We start from the raw sequence: 22,877 nt of genomic DNA on the forward strand, positions 1-22,877 counted from the left end.
GTGTATTCTCTTCTTCAAAGAAAATGATAGTAATAGTAAATTATATACAATCATTATGCAAAAAAAAAATATAGAGTTGACACAAATATCTAATCTCTACTCATAGAATATAAATAGAAGAAATATTATAGTATTGTAAACTTTTGATGGATCACTTCATTACACATAGTTAGAGATAATAGATTGTATAAATTGTTCTTATGAATAAAAAGAATGATTTACATTGTTGGGGCTATATGATGGTGAAAAACTATTTTCTCATAATTAAATATTATCACTAACAAGGAGAGGGTAAATCCATTGAATTGAAATTGATATACATGCATTATTTTGAGTGTCGGTCCTTTTGACAAAATCCCTAGCTAGATAAGGTTTTTCTTTACAGTCAAACGACATTAAATTTCCTTGTGGTGAGCATCAAGAAAAAATTGGAATCAACATTAAAACCATGTAGAGGAGCCATTGGATAAGTACTTGAAGGCCAAAGCAAAGGAAAAAAACGTGCATGAATTTTGACCCCAAAACAATGTCACAAGATAACCCAAGTTGGTTGTAGACTAACCTACACACATAAGAAAGAAATTCCTTAGTTTGTATTGGAATCACTCTAAATTAATCAGGAAAATAATGTTATAGATGGTTTTGAGATAAGTAGAGTCTAAACTTAGTAACATAGATGACATCCTTGAATATGATACTTTGTTGCAAAGGGAATAACACTAGTATTGTACATATATGCTTTTACAAAGAAAAATAATATCGAGATGAGAATCAATTTAAGGTTTAATCATAAAGTGATAATTCTATAAAGATTGTATAATATTGGAAGGCACTGCATGTATGAAGGGTATTTCATTTTGAAATCATTGAGAAAAATAGAAATTATGTTGAAATCCTTTGAGGGAAGCATAACCAATGTGTGATACATGGCAACCAAAAAGTTAGAAGTAGAACATACAATAATATACTCAATATGAAATAATGGCTATACTATAAAAAACATAGGTGAATGTATAGGAACTAAAGACCTTGTTATGGCTTACGAAAGGATTTCATCCATACCACATTTTACAAGGAGTCTATTTCTAAGAGCATGAGATGGACATAAGATTTTCACATACATTGCACATAGAATCACATCATCTCAAAAAATCAATGTTCTGTTTTTGAAAAACCTCACTGAGAAAACTATATTCAATATAGTAATGCTCATTCTTTCAACTACATAGTTTTGTTGAGAATTATATGGAACTATGCTCTGATGTTGAATCCCATGCTTGCAGAGATATTTTTCATATTCATTAGAGTACATTATCTTCCATTAATAGTATAAATAGAGCCAATATTTGATTATGTTTCATATCCAATCCCTACATGAAAATCCTTAAAAGATTTGAAAGCTTGAGATTTACTTTTCAATAATTACACACAACACATTCCAGTGTAATTATCAACACAATTCTTCATACTTTTATTTTCATTAGCATAAGGAAAATGCACAACACCAAACAAACTAAAATATATATGTCCAACCTTTCTACATGAATAAAGGGGCCTTGCTAGAGAATGTGAACAAGGAACAATAGATTTCTTATATTGCTAGCGAATGTGAACAAGGTGAAAGTTATCCCAATAATAATATTAGACAAAGAAGAAGTTAGAAATGATTATGCATAGCTATAGACCCATACAAATAAGGAAGTGGCAAATCCCACATATGTTTATTAGGGTACTCAATTAACATATTTAATGCTTAAAGTAGTTAGGTATAAAAATAGAAATGTGTTGAGTTCTCATTCTTTGGGTATTAAATCACCCTTGAAGAGGAAGGGGCATGACTAAGTAAACTGAAAAATGAGATAATATAGACAGATAGCCTATGAGCTCTTGGTATAATAAACAACATTACAATGTAGATAAGCCCGACAATTTTCCACGTAGTAGAGAAATTTTTTGGGGGTGATATTTAGAGTGGGTTAATATTCCAAGGTTTTTCAAAATAAAAAAATAAAAAATAGCTATCAATTTACACATTTTTTTTTAATTTATTTGCTCAAAGTTTATACTTTAAAATTATTTTAACCTAAAAATCATTAGAAATCTCAATATTTTTACGAAAATATCATTAAACATTTTACATTTTTCATATTATGGAGTACTAATGTTACACAAGGTTTATAAGCTTTAACATAAATTTTCATGCTTGAAATTTTTGCTACTAGATAGAACGCTTCGAGAAGAAAAAAAAACACGACACAGTTGTGGAAAATATATAAAAGAAGTAATTGACTAAAAGAGAAGAATAACATGAGACATTGTTGAATGAAACTAAAATATGTGGAATAATTAAAAAGGAATAAAGTTGTGGGTCATTTAATTTTTTCATGTTGTGAGCTTTTGTGACATAGTCCTCATGACAATCCTCAATGCAAAGGGTGTGTACATTTTATGATATTTTTCTTTGAAGTGATCAATGGATACTTATTTTATTTCGTAATTTTTTTTTATGAATGTCCAAGTTTATTTCACCTTCATGGCTTATTTTGATCACAGTGAGAACTAAGGAATTGTGATTGTAGATATATAATAAACATATGAACATTTTTAGTAGAACCGTTTCAATAGAAGGTGATGTAGGTGTTACCTCTCCTAAACAATGTGTAATGTTGAAAAATTATATCCTTTTTAATGAAAAGTACTACCTTTCCCATTCAGTGCATATCTATTTTATTATATTTGCATATATTTTAATACTTTTCCTAAAATACATTCATTAATTTGTCAATAATGACCCATTTTTTTTTTTATATTGTAATGCCATTCTCTTCCAAATCACGTGGAAGGTGTCTTGCATATCTCACACTCATTCAAAGGGGGATTCGCATATGTCTCACTCATTCAAAGGGGAATTTTCATGAATAATGAGGTTAGTGAAACATTAATATGTTTATAATGGTTTCAATATATTTTGGTTTGTATCTTTTAAATTCCATTCCTAAAGAAATAAATGGGAATGCATTCAAGATTTTCATAATTTTAATACAAAAATATCTCATAGACTGTACATATCAATGAAAGTCACTGAAAGCCATTGCATTGAACTCAAAAAAGCCTTATATTTCAATACAAAGACTCAACATTTAGCTTAGAATTAAATGGACAAAGTGAAAACAAAGACAAAACAAAACAAAATATAAAAGAAAATTATGTATGTGTGTGTGTGTGTATATATGTATTATAAATATTAGTAATTAAAAAAATGGGAATACATAATTTACAAATCTGAAATACATATAAATAAATTTGTGAAAACATATTTATGATTCCTTAATTTTGTTATGTTGATAGTGTGTATATCATATGATAGGATTTCTATAAATTTAATTTAATTATTAAAAATCAATAGGTTGATGCTACAGATTTAATAATGAATAATTAATATTTGTAATATTATTCATTAATAGAAGGTTGAAATTGATTTAAAACGTAGTTATGATCTCTATTCTATTTCAATTTAATTAAAAACATTGTTTCAAAATTAATTTAAAATATACTATATATATAATATTTTGACTATAAAATGATTTATTGGTTTTATTATAACTATTGTGACCATATAATTAAATGGATTGAACATTTCTATAGCCATCAATCTATTATAAGTATCAAAACACTAGCCCCATTATTATTATTAGAGTTATATAATATATAAACGTATGTTTATCCATGTAGATTCACCCCACTATTATTATGGAAACCCTTTAGTTGGAAACATTTATTCTTAATGAAAAGTACTACCTATGATGAGCTTCTTTCTATGTTGAGATTGTCCAGAGTCGATTGTTTATGTTCCTGTGTTTACTGAACTACCATAATTTTCTATAGTAATATTTTAATGAATAAATTATTTTCCATGTCCAAGAAACTGGAAGACACTAGGCCAAATATATTATTCTAGAAATTGTTCTAATTTTCTAGGTTTCTTTTCTTTTCTACCCTCTATAGTGTATCCTCAAAAATATATCATGAAATTGAGTGTATATTTTGTTGTTGTTGTGGGTCTTCTAGTTGAATACCTAGAAATATTTCATTCACATTTATTTTATATGTTTACGTCCTATTGTTTGCCAACTCCGTGAGTCTTATCATGCAATATTCTTAAGAGATTATGTCGTAGGTACTAAGAGGTCAAATTTAAATGGTTGTGTATAATTATGCTTCCCTTTCTTCTTCTTTTTCAGCATCTGGAGGGAGTAAACCTATATCCCCTTGTTCTTGTTGAGCTTGTGGTGGAATTGGGAATATTATGTTAGATTATTAACTGATCATATATATATTTGGTCAATTGTAGGTTGATACATAATCTCTTGCTTCTCTACATCTAAAGGGTCAACATACTAAACTTCAATTATTTGTAGGGACACTTGAATGTGGGATAAGGTATGAAACATTGTTTGTATGTGTTGAGGTGCTCTGTATCTATTGGAAGATTTTTAAATATTTCTGGAGGACTAATTAGTGAAGTTTGTTTCATGTCTAGCCAAATTATTAAAGAGGGGAGCCAAATGGACTTATTGGAATTTTTGCATTCATATTAGTTCATATTCATCATGTCACCAATGTGTTTTTCCTGGTTGTACATTTTTGTTGTCATGATTACTAGACCAATTTATTGTAGAATACTCAGTTTAATGTTAGAGACTCTCCCTATTCATGCAAAATGACTCTCTCTCATTAGGAAAAATTTAGAAATAAGAAAAAAAATTGAGATATCAAAAGCTTAATTTAACAATACATATATTTAACACAATAATATAAACATGACTAAATAGGATACGAATAAAGAATATATATTATTCGTACTGCATCGAATAATGAACATAGGAAAAAAAACCATATAGAAATACACAATTTTGAAAATTTGAAATTTTATAATTTTGAAATACATATAACTAAACATAGAAAAAAGCATATATATATACTTGATTAATATTAATTGATGGAAGGAATAATAGTTGAAATGAACTTCAGACACCAACATTAAGACCTTAAATGATCTACAAAATATACACCATCACTTTATCATCTAGTGGATGAAATGCAAGTACTCGTCAAGATCATTATCATATGTTAACTCACAAAAAATTACTTTTTGGTCCATATTGATAATCAAGACCATTTCCATATGTTTCCGAATGAAAAGTGATTTTCGAGTCAATATCCATAATCAAAATATCATCTCGAAAATACACAACATTTATTATATTCGTTTATTATGGGATTGAATTTTGAGTTACACTTCATTTAAATTTATCACTATGTCATGCCACTTTAAGTACATAAAAGATATAGTTTTAGTGCTATAGTTAATGTGTTAGATATTAAAATTGACATGTGTTGTAAAATTTCACTAATTACAATTTCATGATTGTGAAGTGTACTAGGGGTCATAGTTTCTAGAATTCATTGTGTTTTAAAGATCACAGTACACTATGGTTTAATTAATTTTAGAGTTAGTCCCTTAAGAATTATCAAGTGTCATTGTTTTTTAATAGTAATAGTGGTTAGAGGTTGCATTATGGAAGGGTTTGTAATTATGTAAGAGAATGAGTGATCACACTAAATTAGTGGTTGTGGGTTATATTAGTGTTTTTACATTCATAATGGTTTTTGGTTAAGGGGCACATATTTTATCAAATATTATAGTGGTCAGAGTGGTCAAAGGTTACATTAAGTGAGGGGAATGTAGTGACCCCAGATTTATGTAAAATTGAGAGTTACTGTGGTAAAAGACTAATACAGTTGTTGTTAGGTTTTAAACAAAACTGTGGCAAACTAATTCTGAGTTAATAATTAAATTTAAATATTTTTCTTGGAATTGCTGGCAGCCTCTTAGAGGTGAATCTTAAAGAAAATGATCAGTTGAGATAACTGATGGAACTACCCTCCAGAAGAGGAAAAGTCTTGACTGAGGGGACTCTGTGCTGTGAGGATAGACAGAGGACAAAACGAATCTTGCTCCAAGAGTAAAGGAAAAAGGAAGGTTAAGTCTGGTGAGGACCAGAGAACCTGGCACTAGGAGTGCACTAATCCTGTTGAGGGCTGGAGGCCTGCAGGATGGCTCGGGGGGAGAACTTCGTCTGAAGGATGGATCTCATGGCTGGGAGGAGAGCAGAAATTAAGCTCAGGTGACTTTTTGTTTGAACAAAACCATTCCTGATAGAGGTGATCAGGTACGGTTCCAAACTAGTAGTCCCTGATATGAAAAATATTGTGTATGAAACTTACAGTGATTTATTTAGGAAAGTCTGTTTGAATTCCTAGATACTGTTGTGAACATAGCATAATGTGCATCTGGAAAATCTAAAAAGAAAATTGTTCGTTAATGGGCTAACTGAGTTAGTACCCAGAACTCCAGGACTGGCTACTGAGTAGCAGCCTCGACTCCATAATTATTAGTAAAAGAGTTATTATTCACATTGTTAAACTTTGAACAGTTAAATAATAGTATTTTTATAACCTGCCAACTGGTGAGTATCGTAAAGCAGTGAATGAATGAGGGTTTACACCCTTGAGAGAAAGAAAAGGCATTGACTGTAACAGAAGAAATCTCGTGACAGAGAAAGTTAACCTGGTAGATAACCTAGGTTTCTCCTAAACTGTGTGTGTGTAATAGAAAAGCTCTGTGCAGAAGAGCGTCGGGCGATGGGTCAATGCACCTTATATTGTATTAAGGGATTGCCGTCGTGCCTCAGGGTTTGGGTACAAAACCCAAAAGATGGATCTGTGATAAGAACCAGTTCTGTGTACAGAACGAATACATTTCCACCTTCTGTGCAATACAGTGCCGGAAGACATTAACCGAAAAGAGGAGAACAAGGTCCTACATATTATAGCCGAAACTGATAACTATGAAAGTACATACTTAGTTTCAGTGCATGCAAATAAAATGAAGGAAATTTAGCTGTAAACCCGAGACGGGAGCATGTGTCTGGAAATAACATTTAGTCTTAATCGATCCGAACAAAAGAACTGTGCATGCTTGAGACTCCATTAAGCAGTAAGCGTATGTACGCAAATCATAACCATTCAGATCTATGCATGCGAGTAAAAAGGAAAGAAACCTTGTTAAAAGCGAGTCTGTGCATATAAACCATAACCACAGACAAACATAATAACCTGTGGAACTGTATGAAGAAATAGAAGTCATGCATGCAAAACTAACCCTTTCCACAGGATAAGGGATTACCTATCAAACATTATTTATGCGCCAAACTATGGCAAACCAGCTGGTGGAACCTTAACATTTCAAATACAGAATCTATAGCAAAGATTATCATTATAATATGGTAATGTCAAGACAGTATTGTTCGAAAGAAAAGATCCAAATCCGTATAGCATATTAACGCTAAGACTCTGTTCCTGAGTAAGAACATTCAAAATGAAAATGCCCAATACATTAGCGAAATGTCTGTGGGTTGAGGAGAGTAATTACAGCATTAAAGGCAATTTACATCCTGAACATATCAATACATATGTGAATAGAAACAGTTCCATTATACACTTTCATAACCATATCTGCGCGTGGAGGCCCGATATGAAACCTCGTAAACACAACAATAACCTAAGTCTGCCACTAGTGGCTCGGCAGTGCACAAAAAGAGGAAAACTCGATGGTTATAACAAAACCCAGAACCTCTGCAAAGCATTAATTCGTAAATGTTTAGCACAATCAACCTTAGCTAAGCAGCGAGCAGATGAAAGGGTTCTTCTCCGAGAGCACTCGGAAGTGAACGAGACAACCATATTGAAAACAGAGACCTGCATAGACCATGTAGGGTATACATAACTGTAAACCCTGAACCATATTCGAATGAACCAACCCTCAAATGCTGAGAAGCTTACCTGGTGTTGTTAGAGGTCGTTGCAGAGCAAAACACTGTGAAAGTCGATCAGAGCATAGCCAGGGCAGCTGCACAAGAACTTGACAAGGAAAAAACGAGAATGCCATAAGTGATAAACCGTGATAATCTAGCCATGAAACGAAACACAGAAAACTGAACAAGAACATTCTCTCATTACCTGTGAGGTTTGATGCGAATAGGATCCAGCTCCAGGCATGGCAGGATTGCAGTATAGAGTTGCTGGTAGCGAGCTCGAGGAGGACCAACGAGCCAGTCCGCAAAGGCCACGGACATCAAATGAAACAGTATAGTATATGGTCGATTAAATATCAACGAAAAACCCTGAATGCATTCTAGTCCTCCGATCTCCAGAAGAGATCTGAACCGTCGAGCTATGGCGGGAGTTGTTGGCGGGGAGATCAACGATGGCTTCCCCAAGGTGTCACATGGCTGGAATAACCAGGCCATGCCACCTGCCCCGGAAGGACGGATCGTAGTAATAGCTGGAATGACCTGTCACCAGATGTACACTGCGGCGGGACCATGAAAGGTCACGCCCATTAATACAGAGACGTTAAAGTATTTATGGTAGCTGAACACATAACCAGTGCACAAATCAAACCTCAATACTGTCATGTGTAATGCCGCGTGGAAGTTCAACCGAGACCCAAAGCTAACACACAGTCAACGACATATGTGGACATGGTTTATATATATTTCATGTTAGGGCTCGCCAAACGTATAATGTTTTATATATATATATTCCTTTATTGCATGCCAAAATAATTCGATGCATGATGTACATGAAGTTGATATGTAAAACTATAATGATAAGGTGTAAGATGCGTATGTGAAGTGGAATTATTATTATGATGAGCCTTAAGATTTAAGGTTTGTTATGTATATGCATATATTTAAAAAAAATTGTATATGTATGTAAAGTAGGTGTGACAAGTGGTATCAGAGCCCAGTTTCAACACTGTGGCCTCAAGTAAAGCATATACAGTATGCAGAAGGGTACACCAAGTAAACTGATGCAAACTAACAAACGTACTTAACCGTGTTCTGTTTATTGGAATGAAATACAGAATTGCAACAGCTGGCAGTTAACCAGAGTGGGGACAAAATGCAAGGACCCGGCAGTAACCCTCAAGAGAATGCAGGACTGTGGGTGCAGTTGGATGCAGAGTCATGGAGTACTAACCTTGCAATCCTGGAAACTGTCAGGAATTGAAAAATGAAATGGCATGGTTGCGAGAGGACAACGCATGTCTAACAGTTGAACAGGAAAAGATTCTGAAGAGCCTGTCAGACAGGCAAAACCCACCCCTGTCCAACCCTAGTGCAGAACAATAAAGGGTAACAGAAGAACAAGATTATCAAATGGAACCTAAAAATTCCGAAGATAAGGAGGATCACTCTGATAATGCACCTCAACAGCAAACATCAAAACGTCAGAAAGTGGAATTGTAGGGAGAATTTCGAAAGATTAAACCTCCACATTTTGATGGTGAGCAGGAGGAAGCTGCTGAAGCCTGGTTGATCAACATGAATAAGTATTTTCAGTTGTATGAGTACGACCACAATCTGAAAGCAAGATTGGCAATCTTCCAGTTACAAGGCAAGGCAACCTTGTGGTGGGAGAAAATTAAGATTGTCAAGGGGGTCAGCAAACGAACTATCACATGGGAAAAGTTCCAGAAGTATTTTAAGGAGAGGTACCTGACAGAGCGCTTCTATGATGAAAAGGCAAGAGAATTTCACGATTTAAGACTGGGACAGCAGACCATGGACGAGTTCATTAATCGTTTTACCTCGCTGCTACATTATGTACCTTACATCAAGGAAGAGAAAGCCAAGGTTCAGAGGTTTGTGAGCAGCTTACCTTCATATATAAGGGAAAGGATTGAATTCGATAATCCTAGAACCATGGATGAAGCCATCCGTAAGGCGAGAATCTATTACCAGCAGAGTAAACAGAAGGGGGACACTTCCAGCAAGAGATGGAATGAGAAAAGAAGTGGTCGGGTGGTTGGAAGCAGCAAAGGAGGTCGCAGCAGTGGGAATAAGAGTGTTGGTAAAGGACTAAGTAGCAGACCTGTTGCAAGGAACGCGCCCCGGTCCAGACCAATGAGCGAATCTAAGGCAAATGAGCAGTCTGTTAGACCAGATGGTGAGGGGATGACCAGACCACCAGTACAATGCTGGGGTTGTGGAGGACCCCACTATGTTAAAAACTGCCCACAGAGGAAAGGAACAGACCAGATATCTCAGATACATGAGGCATCAACGGTTGGGGACGTGGCACGTAGTGTACCCAGAATCAATGCAGCGCTGGAGGACCGTCAAGCGGAGTACCAGCCATCTATGATTGAGTTCGAAGGTAAAATCTCAAACCTATCCATAGCTGTTCTTATAGACCCAGGGGCTACCTTAAGTTATATTAGTCTGAAAATAGTAGAACAGTGTAAACTGTAAGCTGAAAAATTCAAGAATCCATGGCTGGTCCAACTAGCTACAGTTGCCAAGAGACGAGTCTTGGCCAAGGTAAATAATTGTGCCTTAGCCTTAGCAGGGCAGCCAATAGTGGCGGATTTGAATGTATTACCGTTGGGCTCCTATGATATTTTGATTGGGATGGACTGGCTGGAGAAACACTGGTCCTTGGTGAACTGCAAGACCAAGACCATATATTATAAGGATGACCTGGGAGATCAGCAGGAATTGCAAGGAATCAGACACCCCGTGCAGATCCGACCCATTACAGCTACCCAGTTAGCTAAGTGCATCAAGAAGAAATGTCAAATCTACGCTATCCAGGTGGGATACGCAAATCAAAAAGACAAAACTGCCATGCTGGGTAACATTCCGATAGTGCAGGAGTTTGCAGATGTTTTTCCCGAGGAAGTGCCGGGATTACCACCAAAACGGGATGTGGATTTCACTATTGAGCTAATTCCAGGGGCAGCACCTGTATCACGGGCACCCTATCGTATGAGTGTGCCAGAACTAACAGAATTAAAGATGCAGCTACAAGAACTGTTAGATAAAAATTACATCCGTCCCAGCGTGTCGCCCTGGGGAGCCCCAGTGCTGTTCGTCAAAAAGAAAGATGGAACCTTTCGGATGTGCATTGATTATCGCCAGCTAAATAAGCTTACAATAAAAAACAAATATCCTTTGCCTAGAATCGACGCGCTCTTTGATCAGGTGAAGGGAGCAACGGTATTTTCAAAAATTGATCTACGATCTGGTTACCATTAGATCAGAATAAAAGAGGAAGATATCGCTAAGACCGCCTTCAGAACGCGGTATGGGAATTATGAGTTTGTGGTGCTACCGTTTGGGCTGACAAATGCACCTGCCACTTTCATGTGTTTGATGAACAGTGTGTTTCATCGGTTTTTAGACAAATTTGTGCTGATATTCATAGATGACATTCTGATTTACAGCAAATCAAGGAAGGAACATGAGGAACACCTTAGATTGGTGTTGCAAACTTTGCGGGAACATCAATTATATGCAAAGTTCAGTAAATGCGATTTTTTCAAGGAGGAGATACAATATTTGGGCCACGTGATCACTAAAGAAGGCATCGCAGTGGACCCTGAGAAGATTAGAACTATAATGGAGTGGCCTATACCAAAGGACGTGGCAGATATTAGGTCCTTTATGGGGTTAGCGGGGTATTATAGAAGATTTGTCGAAGGTTTTTCGAGGGTAGCATACCCTATCACCTCTTTGCAAAAGAAAGGAAAAATATTTAAGTGGACCTCAGAATGCCAGAAGAGCTTTGAACAACTCAAGCACTTACTCACTACTGCACCTATATTAAGTATAGCTGATCCTAACAAGGATTACGTGGTCTGCACGGACGCAAGTAAAGAAGGTGTGGGAGGAGTGCTGATGCAGGAAGGAAGAGTCATTGCTTATGAGTCCAGAAAGCTGAAAGAGCATGAGCAGAAATACTCTGCTTACGACATGGAGCTGGCTGCTGTCATTCATGCCCTGAAAATGTGGCGACATTACCTTTTGGGCAGAAAATTTCTGTTATTAACAGACCACCACAGCCTAACGAATTATTTCAGTCAACCCACCTTAAATACGAGACAAGCTCGCTGGGCTGACTTCTTAAGTGGGTTCGACTTTGAAATTAAGCATCTAAAGGGTAAGGAGAACCGAGTAGCGGATGCATTAAGTCGGAAGGTGCAATGCGTGTGCAGAATTTCAGTTAGTAAGTGGCAAAGTACCTTATTGGAAAAGATAAAAATAGCGGCTGAACAAGATGCTATTTATCAGCACATCAAACAGCAATTACAGCAGCAATCTGATAAGGAATTACAACAAGGGTACAAACTAGATGATGCTGATATGTTGTGCTTTAATAATAAGCTGTATGTGCCCAATGAAGACAGCATTAAGAAGCTGATTTTGGATGAATTTCATACCAGCCATTATACGGGACATCCGGGCTACCAGAAAATGGTTACCGCACTCCGCAAAGAATACTACTGGCCAAAAATGAAGAAGGAGATAGCTGAGTATCTAGCACGCTGTCTAGAATGTCAGCAAATTAAGGCGGAACACATGCACCCAGCAGGGCTGTTACAACCTCTACCCATTCCGGAATGGAAGTGGGAGACTATCTCCATGGATTTTATAACGGGACTGCCCAAAACCAAGAAGAATAATGATTCCATTATGGTGGTAGTGGATAAGCTGAGTAAGGCAGCACACTTCATACCTGTGCAATCGACATATAAGGCTGTGCAAATTGCCCATATTTTCATGCAGCATGTGTTCAAATTGCATGGACTGCCGAAGGTGATTATCTCCGATCGGGATGTCAAATTTACATCAACCTTTTGGAGGACATTGTTTGCTGAGCTAGGAACACAGCTGAACTTTAGTACAGCTTATCATCCTCAAACAGATGGCCAAACGGAACGAGTAAATCAAGTTGTGGAGGACATGCTGAGAGCATGCGTTATGATGAAGCCAACCCAATGGGAAGACTATCTCCACTTGGTCGAATTCGCATATAACAATGGATACCATTCCTCAACTCAGATGAGTCCGTTTGAGGTTATGTATGGGCGGAAGTGCCGCACACCCGCAAGTTGGGGTGGACCGGAGGACAGATTGCGAATTGGTCCTGATATGTTACAGGAAATGGAGAATACAGTGAAAAAGGTGCGTACCAACCTAAAAGCCGCTCAGGACAGGCAGAAAAGTTTCGCTGATCGAAAGAGAAGATTTAAGGAATTCCAGATTGGGGATCATGTATTTGTGAGGATCCAACCAAGAAGGAGTACCCTGCAGTGGAGAGGATGTGCCAAACTAGCACCTCGCTACTTTGGACCTTTCCAGATCTTGGCCAAAGTGGGGCCGGTAGCTTATCAGCTTGCCCTACCAAGCCATATTAAGATTCACAATGTGTTTCACGTATCCGTATTAAAGCAATACGTTTACGATCCTAAACATGTGATTCAATGGCAGAATGTTCGGGTAAGAAGTAATCTGGTCATTATAGATAAGCGTTGTATCTAAACTGAGAAATAACTAAAATCTATTGCTGTTTGCAGGTCGAGCCGGAAGGCGAGGTTCTGGTCGAACCACTGACCATTCTCGACCGGAGAGAAGTGCAGCTGCGGAAATGAGTTATTTCCCAAGCTAAAGTGCAGTGGCAGCACTATGGACCAGAAGAGGCCACTTGGGAGGATGAAGAACTCCTTAGGGAAGCTTACCCAAACTTGTTTAAAGGAGATAGACATCGGGACGATGTCCAATCTCAGGAGGGGGAGATGTAATGACCCCAGATTTATGTAAAATTGAGAGTTACTGTGGTAAAAGACTAATACAGTTGTTGTTATGTTTTAAACAAAACTGTGGCAAACTAATTCTGAGTTAATAATTAAATTTAAATATTTTTCTTGGAATTGCTGGCAGCCTCTTAGAGGTGAATCTTAAAGAAAATGATCAGTTGAGATAACTGATGGAACTACCCTCCAGAAGAGGAAAAGTCCTGACTGAGGGGATTCTGTGCTGTGAGGACAGACAGAGGAAAAAACTAATCTTGCTCCAAGAGTAAAGGAAAAAGGAAGGTTAAGTCTGGTGAGGACCAGATAACCTGGCACTAGGAGTGCACTAATCCTGTTGAGGGCTGGAGGCCTGCAGGATGGCTCGGGGGGAGAACTCCGTCTGAAGGATGGATCTCATGGCTGGGAGGAGAGCAGAAATTAAGCTCAGGTGACTTTTTGTTTGAACAAAACCATTCCTGACAGAGGTGATCAGGTACGGTTCCAAACTAGTAGTCCCTGATATGAAAAATATTGTGTATGAAACTTACAGTGATTTATTTAGGAAAGACTGTTTGAATTCCTAGATACTGTTGTGAACATAGCATAATGTGCATCTGGAAAAGCTAAAAAGAAAACTGTTCGTTAATGGGCTAACTGAGTTAGTACCCAGAACTCCAGGACTGGCTACTGAGTAGCAGCCTCGACTCCATAATTATTAGTAAAAGAGTTATTATTCACATTGTTAAACTTTGAACAGTTAAATAATAGTATTTTTATAACCTGCCGACTGGTGAGTATCGTAAAGCAGTGAATGAATGAGGGTTTACACCCTTGAGAGAAAGAAAAGGCATTGACTGTAACAGAAGAAATCTCGTGACAGAGAAAGTTAACCTGGTAGATAACCTAGGTTTCTCCTAAACCGTGTGTGTGTAATAGAAAAGCTCTGTGCAGAAGAGCGTTGGGCGATGGGTCAATGCACCTTATATTGTATTAAGGGATTGCCGTCGCGCCTCAGGGTTTGGGTACAAAACCCAAAAGATGGATCTGTGATAAGAACCAGTTCTGTGTACAGAACGAATGCATTTCCACCTTCTGTGCAATACAGTGCCGGAAGACATTAACCGAAAAGAGGAGAACAAGGTCCTGCGTATTATAGCCAAAACTGATAACTATGAAAGTACATACTTAGTTTCAGTGCATGCAAATAAAATGAAGGACATTTAGCTGTAAACCCGAGACGGGAGCATGTGTCTGGCAATAACATTTAGTCTTATTCGATCCGAACAAAAGAACTGTGCATGCTTGAGACTCCATTAAGCAGTAAGTGTATGTACGCAAATCATAACCATTCAGATCTATGCATGCGAGTAAAAAGGAAAGAAACCTTGTTAAAAGCGAGTCTGTGCATATAAACCATAACCACAGACAAACATAATAACCTGCGGAACTGTATGAAGAAATAGAAGTCATGCATGCAAAACTAACCCTTTCCACAGGATAAGGGATTACCTATCAAACATTATTTATGCGCCAAACTATGGCAAACCAGCTGGTGGAACCTTAACATTTCAAATACAAAATCTATAGCAAAGATTATCATTATAATATGGTAATGTCAAGACAGTATTGTTCGAAAGAAAATATCCAAATCCGTATAGCATATTAACGCTAAGACTCTGTTCCTAAGTAAAAACATTCAAAATGAAAATGCCCAATACATTAGCGAAATGTCTGTGGGTTGAGGAGAGTAATTACAGCATTAAAGGCAATTTACATCCTGAACATATCAATACATATGTGAATAGAAACAGTTCCATTATACACTTTCATAACCATATCTGCGCGTGGAGGCCCGATATGAAACCTCGTAAACACAACAATAACCTAAGTCTGCCACTAGTGGCTCGGCAGTGCACAAAAAGAGGAAAACTCGATGGTTATAACAAAACCCAGAACCTCTGCAAAGCATTAATTCGTAAATGTTTAGCACAATCAACCTTAGCTAAGCAGCGAGCAGACGGAAGGGTTCTTCACCGAGAGCACTCGGAAGTGAACGAGACAACCATATTGAAAACAGAGACCTGCATAGACCATGTAGGGTATACATAACTGTAAACCCTGAACCATATTCGAATGAACCAACCCTCAAATGCTGAGAAGCTTACCTGGTGTTGTTAGAGGTCGTTGCAGAGCAAACCACTGTGAAAGTCGACCAGAGCATAGCCAGGGCAGCTGCACAAGAACTTGACAGGGAAAAAACGAGAATGCCATAAGTGATAAACCGTGATAATCCAGCCATGAAACGAAACACAGAAAACTGAACAAGAACATTCTCTCATTACCTGTGAGGTTTGATGCGAATAGGATCCAGCTCCGGGCATGGCAGGATTGCAGTATAGAGTTGCTGGTAGCGAGCTCGAGGAGGAGCAACGAGCCAGTCCGCAAAGGCCGCGGACATCAAATGAAACAGTATAGTGTATGGTCGATTAAATATCAACGAAAAACCCTGAATGCATTCCAGTCCTCCGATCTCCAGAAGAGATCTGAACCGTCGAGCTATGGCGGGAGTTGTTGGCGGGGAGATCAACGATGGCTTCCCCAAGGTGTCACATGGCTGGAATAACCAGGCCATGCCACCTGCCCCGGAAGGACGGATCGTAGTAATAGCTGGAATGACCTGTCACCAGATGTACACTGCGGCGGGACCATGAAAGGTCACGCCCATTAATACAGAGACGTTAAAGTATTTATGGTAGCTGAACACATAACCAGTGCACAAATCAAACCTCAATACTGTCAGGTGTAATGCCGCGTGGAAGTTCAACCGAGACCCAAAGCTAACACACAGTCAACGACATATGTGGACATGGTTTATATATATTTCATGTTAGGGCCCGCCAAACGTATAATGTTTTATATATATATTCCTTTATTGCATGCCAAAATAATTCGATGCATGATGTACATGAAGTTGATATGTAAAACTATAATGATAAGGTGTAAGATGAGTATGTGAAGTGGAATTATTATTATGATGAGCCTTAAGATTTAAGGTTTGTTATGTATATGCATATATTTGAAAAAAAATTTGTATATGTATGTAAAGTAGGTGTGACAGGGAACAATTTTGTGTGGATTAATATATAGTGCAATATATAGAAATATCTAATAATAAATTCATTATAATTAGTGAATCTATAGATACATATATTAATATATATTTGTATAGATCAAAATAATATTGGTAAACCCAATGTGTGTTTCCTACCTCATTGTTTTAATTGAATAACTAATTGGTTTTACTTATAAAAGAACATTGATTTAGTGGCTACATTTTTCATACTCCTAGAGTTTTGCAAGGCTCTCAGAAATATTGAAAAAAATAGGTTATCTCAAACTTTGAAATAAATATTTTATTTATATATTTATCATTCAAATTTTCCAAACTAAAAGTATTTAGAAAATAATATAAATTAATTATTTTTTAATTACTAATGAAGAGGATTATTAATCCATAAAGATGATTATTAATCTTTATACTTTTATTTATTACTTAAAAAATTTATTTTTTAGTGAAAAATGTTATTAAGCCATATGAATTTTAATAATTTTTTTTCTTATTTGACAACTTAATTTTATTTTGACAATTTTATTACTTAGCAAAAAAATTATGTATAATTACTTTCATAGTTTTTTGGTAATTATGTGAATTCAAACTAGGTCGGATAGTGTGAGTCACTAATATAAAGATTGACATTTCAAATTTGAGCATTAACTTTGTGCATAGTATGTGCACTTTGAAGAAAGCAATTTACACATTGAGTTTTGAAATTTCACCATCATTTTTTTAACTTTGAAATTTTTTCCTTTTTGCAGCAAAAGAAACTGGCCTTTTTTTTGATACGTAAGCACCCACAAGGGATTTGAACCAGTGACCTATTGCAATACAAAGCCACATGGGCAAACTGACCATTTTTTACTTCAAAAGAAAATAAATGTTATTTTAAAATTTAACTTTTAATTTTTTACTTTGTCATCAACAGTTTGGTATTTCTCATTTTAAAATTCCCAATCTTTTACCTAAAAAGAAATTAACATTTTTTTTTTAAATTTAACTTTTAATCTTTTATTTTACTTTTCTTTATATTTTAAAGGTTATTTATTATGGTTTGCATTTTTTTAATATGGTTGAATTTTTTCCTGGGTAAATGTAATTAGAATTTTCCTTTTTAAATTTAAATTACTTTTTGCTTTTTTCCGGCTGTCATTGAAATTAATATTCTATCTTCTAACTTTGGGTAACTTTGGGCGAATGTAATTAGAATTTTTCTTTCTAACTTTAAATTACTTTTTGCTTTTTCCGGCTGTCATTAAAATTAATATTCTACTTTCTAAATTTGGGTAACTTTTTGCTTTTATAGGGTGTCCTTTTGAATTTGAGCCGTTTAGTTCATAGCGGCTTCGGCCTATTTCAAAAATAACAATGTATCAATGCCAATAGCTAATTATTTTATTGATAACTGAAACCATGGTCATGCTTAAAGTGTTCGCGGATAGTGTTTTCTTTGGTAACGCCAATGTTGTTGCCTCTGTTTTTTTTGTTGGGAAGGGTGAATATATTATTTGATCGTCGTCTGTTCTATCTGTATCTTTGATGGAAGAGCGTCAGACTGAATATTTTGAAGATATTTGAAAGTTGTGTCTTCGATTTGTATCTTTGTTGAGAGAGTGTTAGACTGAGTATATGAAGGTCGTGTGTATCGTTCATGGAAGAGTGTCAGACTGATTATCCTTGAAGGGCGTGTTCGATATATGAAGATTGTGTGTTCGATCATCTAGCACTTCACAACTCTACTTCAAATCAAGCTTGAGGTAAGTAGCCATTTCTGTCATTTCTTATTGGATCTTTGTTTTAAATACTATTTTATAGTTTTTCCCTGCAACTATGGATATCGTTTACGGATAATTTTGTTTGCACATTTGAAACCATGTCACTATTTAGAGCCTTGTTTTAAAATACGGTAGATAATTTGATTTTATAACTATATATAGAGTTTATGCATAATTTTCTTTCCATTATCATTGTTTTAAGGTGTTTTTTCATGCAACTATAGATATTTTTTATGGATAATTTTGTGTGCAGATTTGAAATACTGAACACTGGATTATAATTATTTTTCTCCAACTATGAAAATCACTTATTGATACTTTCCCTGTTCCATTATTTTTTTTTCACACATTGAAAAGACTTAACACTTTGTCATCAAGATTCCTCCTCAATTACTATAGATTAATCCTATGGACTGAATTTTTCTCTTATGGCTACCAATACATCGATCATAGATACCAATAGCCCCGTAGCCCCAAAAGACTGATTACGACTTTGGCTTATTAGAATTTCACTCAAACATTCACCTCTTTCCAGATTTGTCCAATGACGGATTGTAAATGTTTCCGGGGTGGGGGATACACTTTGACGTCTCAATTTTTAAACTGTATTTTAATATGCAAATAGATTTAGCTTTTCTTTTATTGGAACTGGAATTTGGGTTACTATCATATATTTTTGAAATTTTTAATACACAAATAAATTCAACTTTCTAAATTGTATTTTTAAATATAAAAATGTATTTTAACTTTCTAAATTGTATTTTTAAATATAAAAATGTATTTTTAATACTTTTAAATATAAATAGGTAGAAATATGAATATGTGAAAAATAATTTAAATTATCAATTTTTTTTTTTCAAATAAAAAACCAGAAACTACATTGCACTTTCATTATTGGGTGTTTAGTTATGACATTTACTATTCTTACAACTTTGATATTGAAAATCATAAGTAGCCACACATAATTTGTATTACTTTTACCATAACTTTGTTAGTGAAATTCTGAAAATAATATTTGACTTTAACTAGAAAACTAATTTAAATTTTATTATTTAAATTATTGTTCTCATAATTACTTTTTTATATTGCAATTTTTTATACATATTATTTGTTATATTATCATGTATATATTGATATTTGAATTATCATGGTAAAAAATGAATCAATAGGTATTATAAATAAAGAGAATGAAATGATATGCAATTTTATTTTATTTTTAAGTTTTTTGATGAGGTGGAGGTGGTGGTCGTGGGGGTGGTGGAGGACAAGAACAAGGAGGCAGCGAAGGCGAAGGCGGTTAAGGAGGAGGTGGAGGTGGTGGTGGTGGAGGTGGAGCAGGTGGTGTTGTTGATGGAATAGGCGGTGGAAGAGCAAGCAGAGGTGGAGGAGGAGGAGGAGGCGGGGGTAGAGTCAGAGGTTGTGGACGAGGTGGAGGTGAAGGAGGAGGTGGAAGTGGTGGTGTAGGAGGTAGAGGTGGTGGTGGAGGAGGAGGAGGGGGCGGAGGCCGAGGTGGAGGAATTGGAGGAGGCGGAGGATGAGGTCGAGGTGGAGGAGGAGGAGGACGTGGATATAGAGTAGGAGGAGAAGGAGGAGGAGGAGGAGGTGGTGGAGGAGGTCGAGGTGGAAGTGTTGGTGGAGTTGGAGGAGGAGAAGGAGGAGGTGGTGGTGGTGGTGGTTGAGATGGAGGAGGGGGAGGAGGAGGTGGTAGTGGTGGTGGTGGTGGAGGAGGAGGACGAGGTGGAGGTGATGGAGGAGGAGGTGATTGATGCGGAGGTGGAGGTGGTGATGGAGGCAAAGGCAGAGGTGGTGGACGAGGTGTAGGTGGAGGACGAGGACAAGGTAGAAGCGGTGGACATGGAGGTGGTTGAGATGGAGGTGGTGATGGAGGAGGAGGATGAGGAAGAGGAGGAGGCATAGGTGGAGGTGGTGTAATGGGTGGAGGCAGAAGTAGAGGTGCTTGAGGAGGTGGAGGTGGAGGAAGAGTAAGTGGAGGAGAAGGAGGAGGAGGAGGAGGAGAAGGAGGTAGAAGTGGTGGAGGTGGATATAAAGTAGGAGGAGGAGAAGGAGGAGGAGGTGGAGGTGGAGGTGGCAGTGGATGTGGAGGTGGAAGTTGTGGTCGAGGAGGAGGTGGAGTTACAGGAGGAGGTGGTCAAGGAGGAGGAGGAGGAGGACGTGGTGATGTTGGTCGAGATGGAGGTGGTGGTGGAAGAGGTGGAGTTGGAGGAGGAGGTGGTCAAGCAGGAGGAAGAGGAGGTGGTAATGTTGGTCGAGATGGAGATGGAGGTGGAGGTGGTGGAGGATGTAAAGATGGAGGTGGTGGAGGAGGAGGAGGAGGAGGAGGTAGAGGGAAAGGTGGTAGTGGAGAAGGAGGAGCAAGAGAAGGCAGAGTTTGAGGTGGTGGAGGAGGTGGAGGTGGAGGAGGAGCAGAAGGAGGAGGAGGTGGTTCAGGAGGAGGTGGACATGGACATTGAGGAGGAGGAGGAGGAAGAAGAGGAGGAGTTGGAGGTGGAGCAGGTGAAGGAGTTGGAGGTGGAGTAGTAGGAAGGAGGTGGATGAGGGGGTGGAGGTGGAGGTGGTGGAGTAGGAGGTGTTAGAGGTATAGGTGGAGGTGGAAGTGGAGGAGGATGAGAAGGTTGTGGAGGAGGAGGAGGAGGAGGAAGAGGTGGAGGTGGAAGTGAAGATGGAGGATGAGTTGAAAAGGAGGTGAAGGTGGAGATGCAGTATGAGCTGGAGGAGGAGGTGAAGGTGGAGGTGGAGGTTTAGGTGGAGGAGGAAATGAAGGAGGAGGAATAGAACAAGGAGGACGAAAAGGAGTAGGAGTTGGAGGAGTTGGAGGTGGAGTTGGAGTTGGAGTTTGAGTTGGTGGTGGATGAGGAGGAAGAGCTAAAGGAGGAGGAGGGAGAGGCGGAGGTGGTGGAGGAGATGGAGGTGGAGGAGGAGGAGGCAGAGGCAAATGTGGTAGAGGAGGTGGGGGAAGAGAAGGGGGAGGAGGTGGAGGTGGAGGTGGAGGAGGATAAGGAGTAGCAGGGGGTGTAGGAGGATAAGGAGGAGCAGGGGGTGGAGGAGGAGGAGGTGATGATGGAGTAGGAGGGGGTGGAGGAGTAGGAGGTGGAGATGGAGTAGGAGGTGGTAAAGGTATAGGTGGAGGCGGAGGAGGAGGAGGAGGAGGAGGATATGGATGTGGAGGTGGAGGTGGAACATGAGAGGAAACGGACGTGAAGATGGAGGTGGAGTATGATGTGGAGGAGGAGGTTTAGGTGGAGGAGGAGGAGGAGGAAGCGGCGGAGAAGGAGGAGCTGAGGTGGAGGAGGAACACGAGAAGGAGGATAAAGAGTAGGAGTTGGAGGAGGGGATGGGTGAGGTGGAGGTGGAGTTGGAGTTGGTGGTGGATGAGGAGGAAGAGACAGAGGAGGAGGAGGTGCTGGTGGTGGTGTATGAGGAGGAGGAGGAGGTAGATGCGGAGGTGGTGGAGAAGGTGAAGGAGTTGGAGGTGGAGGAGGAGGAAGGAGGTGGATGAGGGGGTGAAGGTGGAGGTGGTGATGGAGTAGGAGGTGTTAGAGGTATAGGTGGAGGTGGAGGAGGAGGAGGAGTTGGATGTGGAGGTGGAGGTGGAAGTGAAGATGGAGGACAAGTGGAAAAAGAGGTGAAGGTGGAGGCGCAGTATGAGGTGGAGGAGGAGGTGAACGTGGAGCTAGAGGTTTAGGTGGAGGAGGAGGAGGAGGAAATGAACGAGGAGGAATAGAAAAAGAAGGAGGAAAAGGAGTAACAGTTGGAGGAGGTGAAGGTGGAGGTGTAGGTGGAGTTGGAGTTGGTGGTGGATGAGGAGGAAGAGGCAAAGGAGGAGGAGGAGGAGGAGGAGGAGGCAGAGGTGGAGGAGGAGGATGAGGACAAGGAGGAGGAGGTGGAGGTGGTGGAGTAGATGGAGGCAGACGAGGTGGAGGCAGGGGCAGAGGTGATAGAGGAGGTGGGGGAGGAGGAGGTGGTGGAGGAGGAGGAGGAGGTGGAGGTGGAGGTGGAGGTGGAGGAGGATAAGGAGGAGCAGGGGGTGGAGGAGGAGAAGGAGGAGGTGGTGTTGGAGTAGGAGGGGGTGGAGGAAGAGGAGGTGGAGATGGAGTAGGAGGTGGTAGAGCTATAGGTGGAGGTGGAGGAGGAGGAGGATATGGATGTGGAGGTGGAGGTGGAAGTGGAGGTCGAGTGTGAGAGGTAAAAGAGGTGAAGGTGGAGTTGGAGTATGAGGTGGATGGGGAGGTTTAGGTGGAGGAGGAGGAGGAGGAAGCAGCAA

The 22,877-nt window shown here is 38.5% G+C and overlaps 1 protein-coding gene across 1 annotated transcript; it reads right to left on the reverse strand.

Moving 5' to 3' along the window:
• Positions 1–15,429: 15,429 nt before the first annotated feature.
• On the reverse strand, positions 15,430–16,337 carry LOC149253073 (uncharacterized). The gene is made up of 3 exons (XM_089454356.1): positions 16,048–16,337; positions 15,871–15,948; positions 15,430–15,786 (listed from the first exon to the last, which is right to left on the reverse strand). The coding sequence occupies exons 1-3, from the start codon at positions 16,335–16,337 to the stop codon at positions 15,708–15,710; spliced, it is 447 nt and encodes a 148-aa protein (XP_089310482.1). The 3' UTR covers positions 15,430–15,707.
• Between the last annotated feature and the right edge of the window lie 6,540 nt (positions 16,338–22,877).

Source organism: Pinus tabuliformis, chromosome 7 (assembly GCF_031772625.1).
Source record: "Pinus tabuliformis cultivar Carrire ecotype Pingquan chromosome 7, CPIR1, whole genome shotgun sequence".
NCBI lineage: Eukaryota > Viridiplantae > Streptophyta > Pinopsida > Pinales > Pinaceae > Pinus > Pinus tabuliformis.

Coding starts and splice junctions, on each gene's coding strand:
- LOC149253073 (XM_089454356.1), bottom strand. CDS start 16,337: ATGGCCTGGTTATTCCAGCCATGTGACACCTTGGGGAAGCCATCGTTG. Junction 15,949..16,047: donor ATTCGCATCAAACCTCACAG/GTAATGAGAGAA, acceptor TTCCCTGTCAAG/TTCTTGTGCAGCTGCCCTGG. Junction 15,787..15,870: donor ACGACCTCTAACAACACCAG/GTAAGCTTCTCA, acceptor TGGTCTATGCAG/GTCTCTGTTTTCAATATGGT.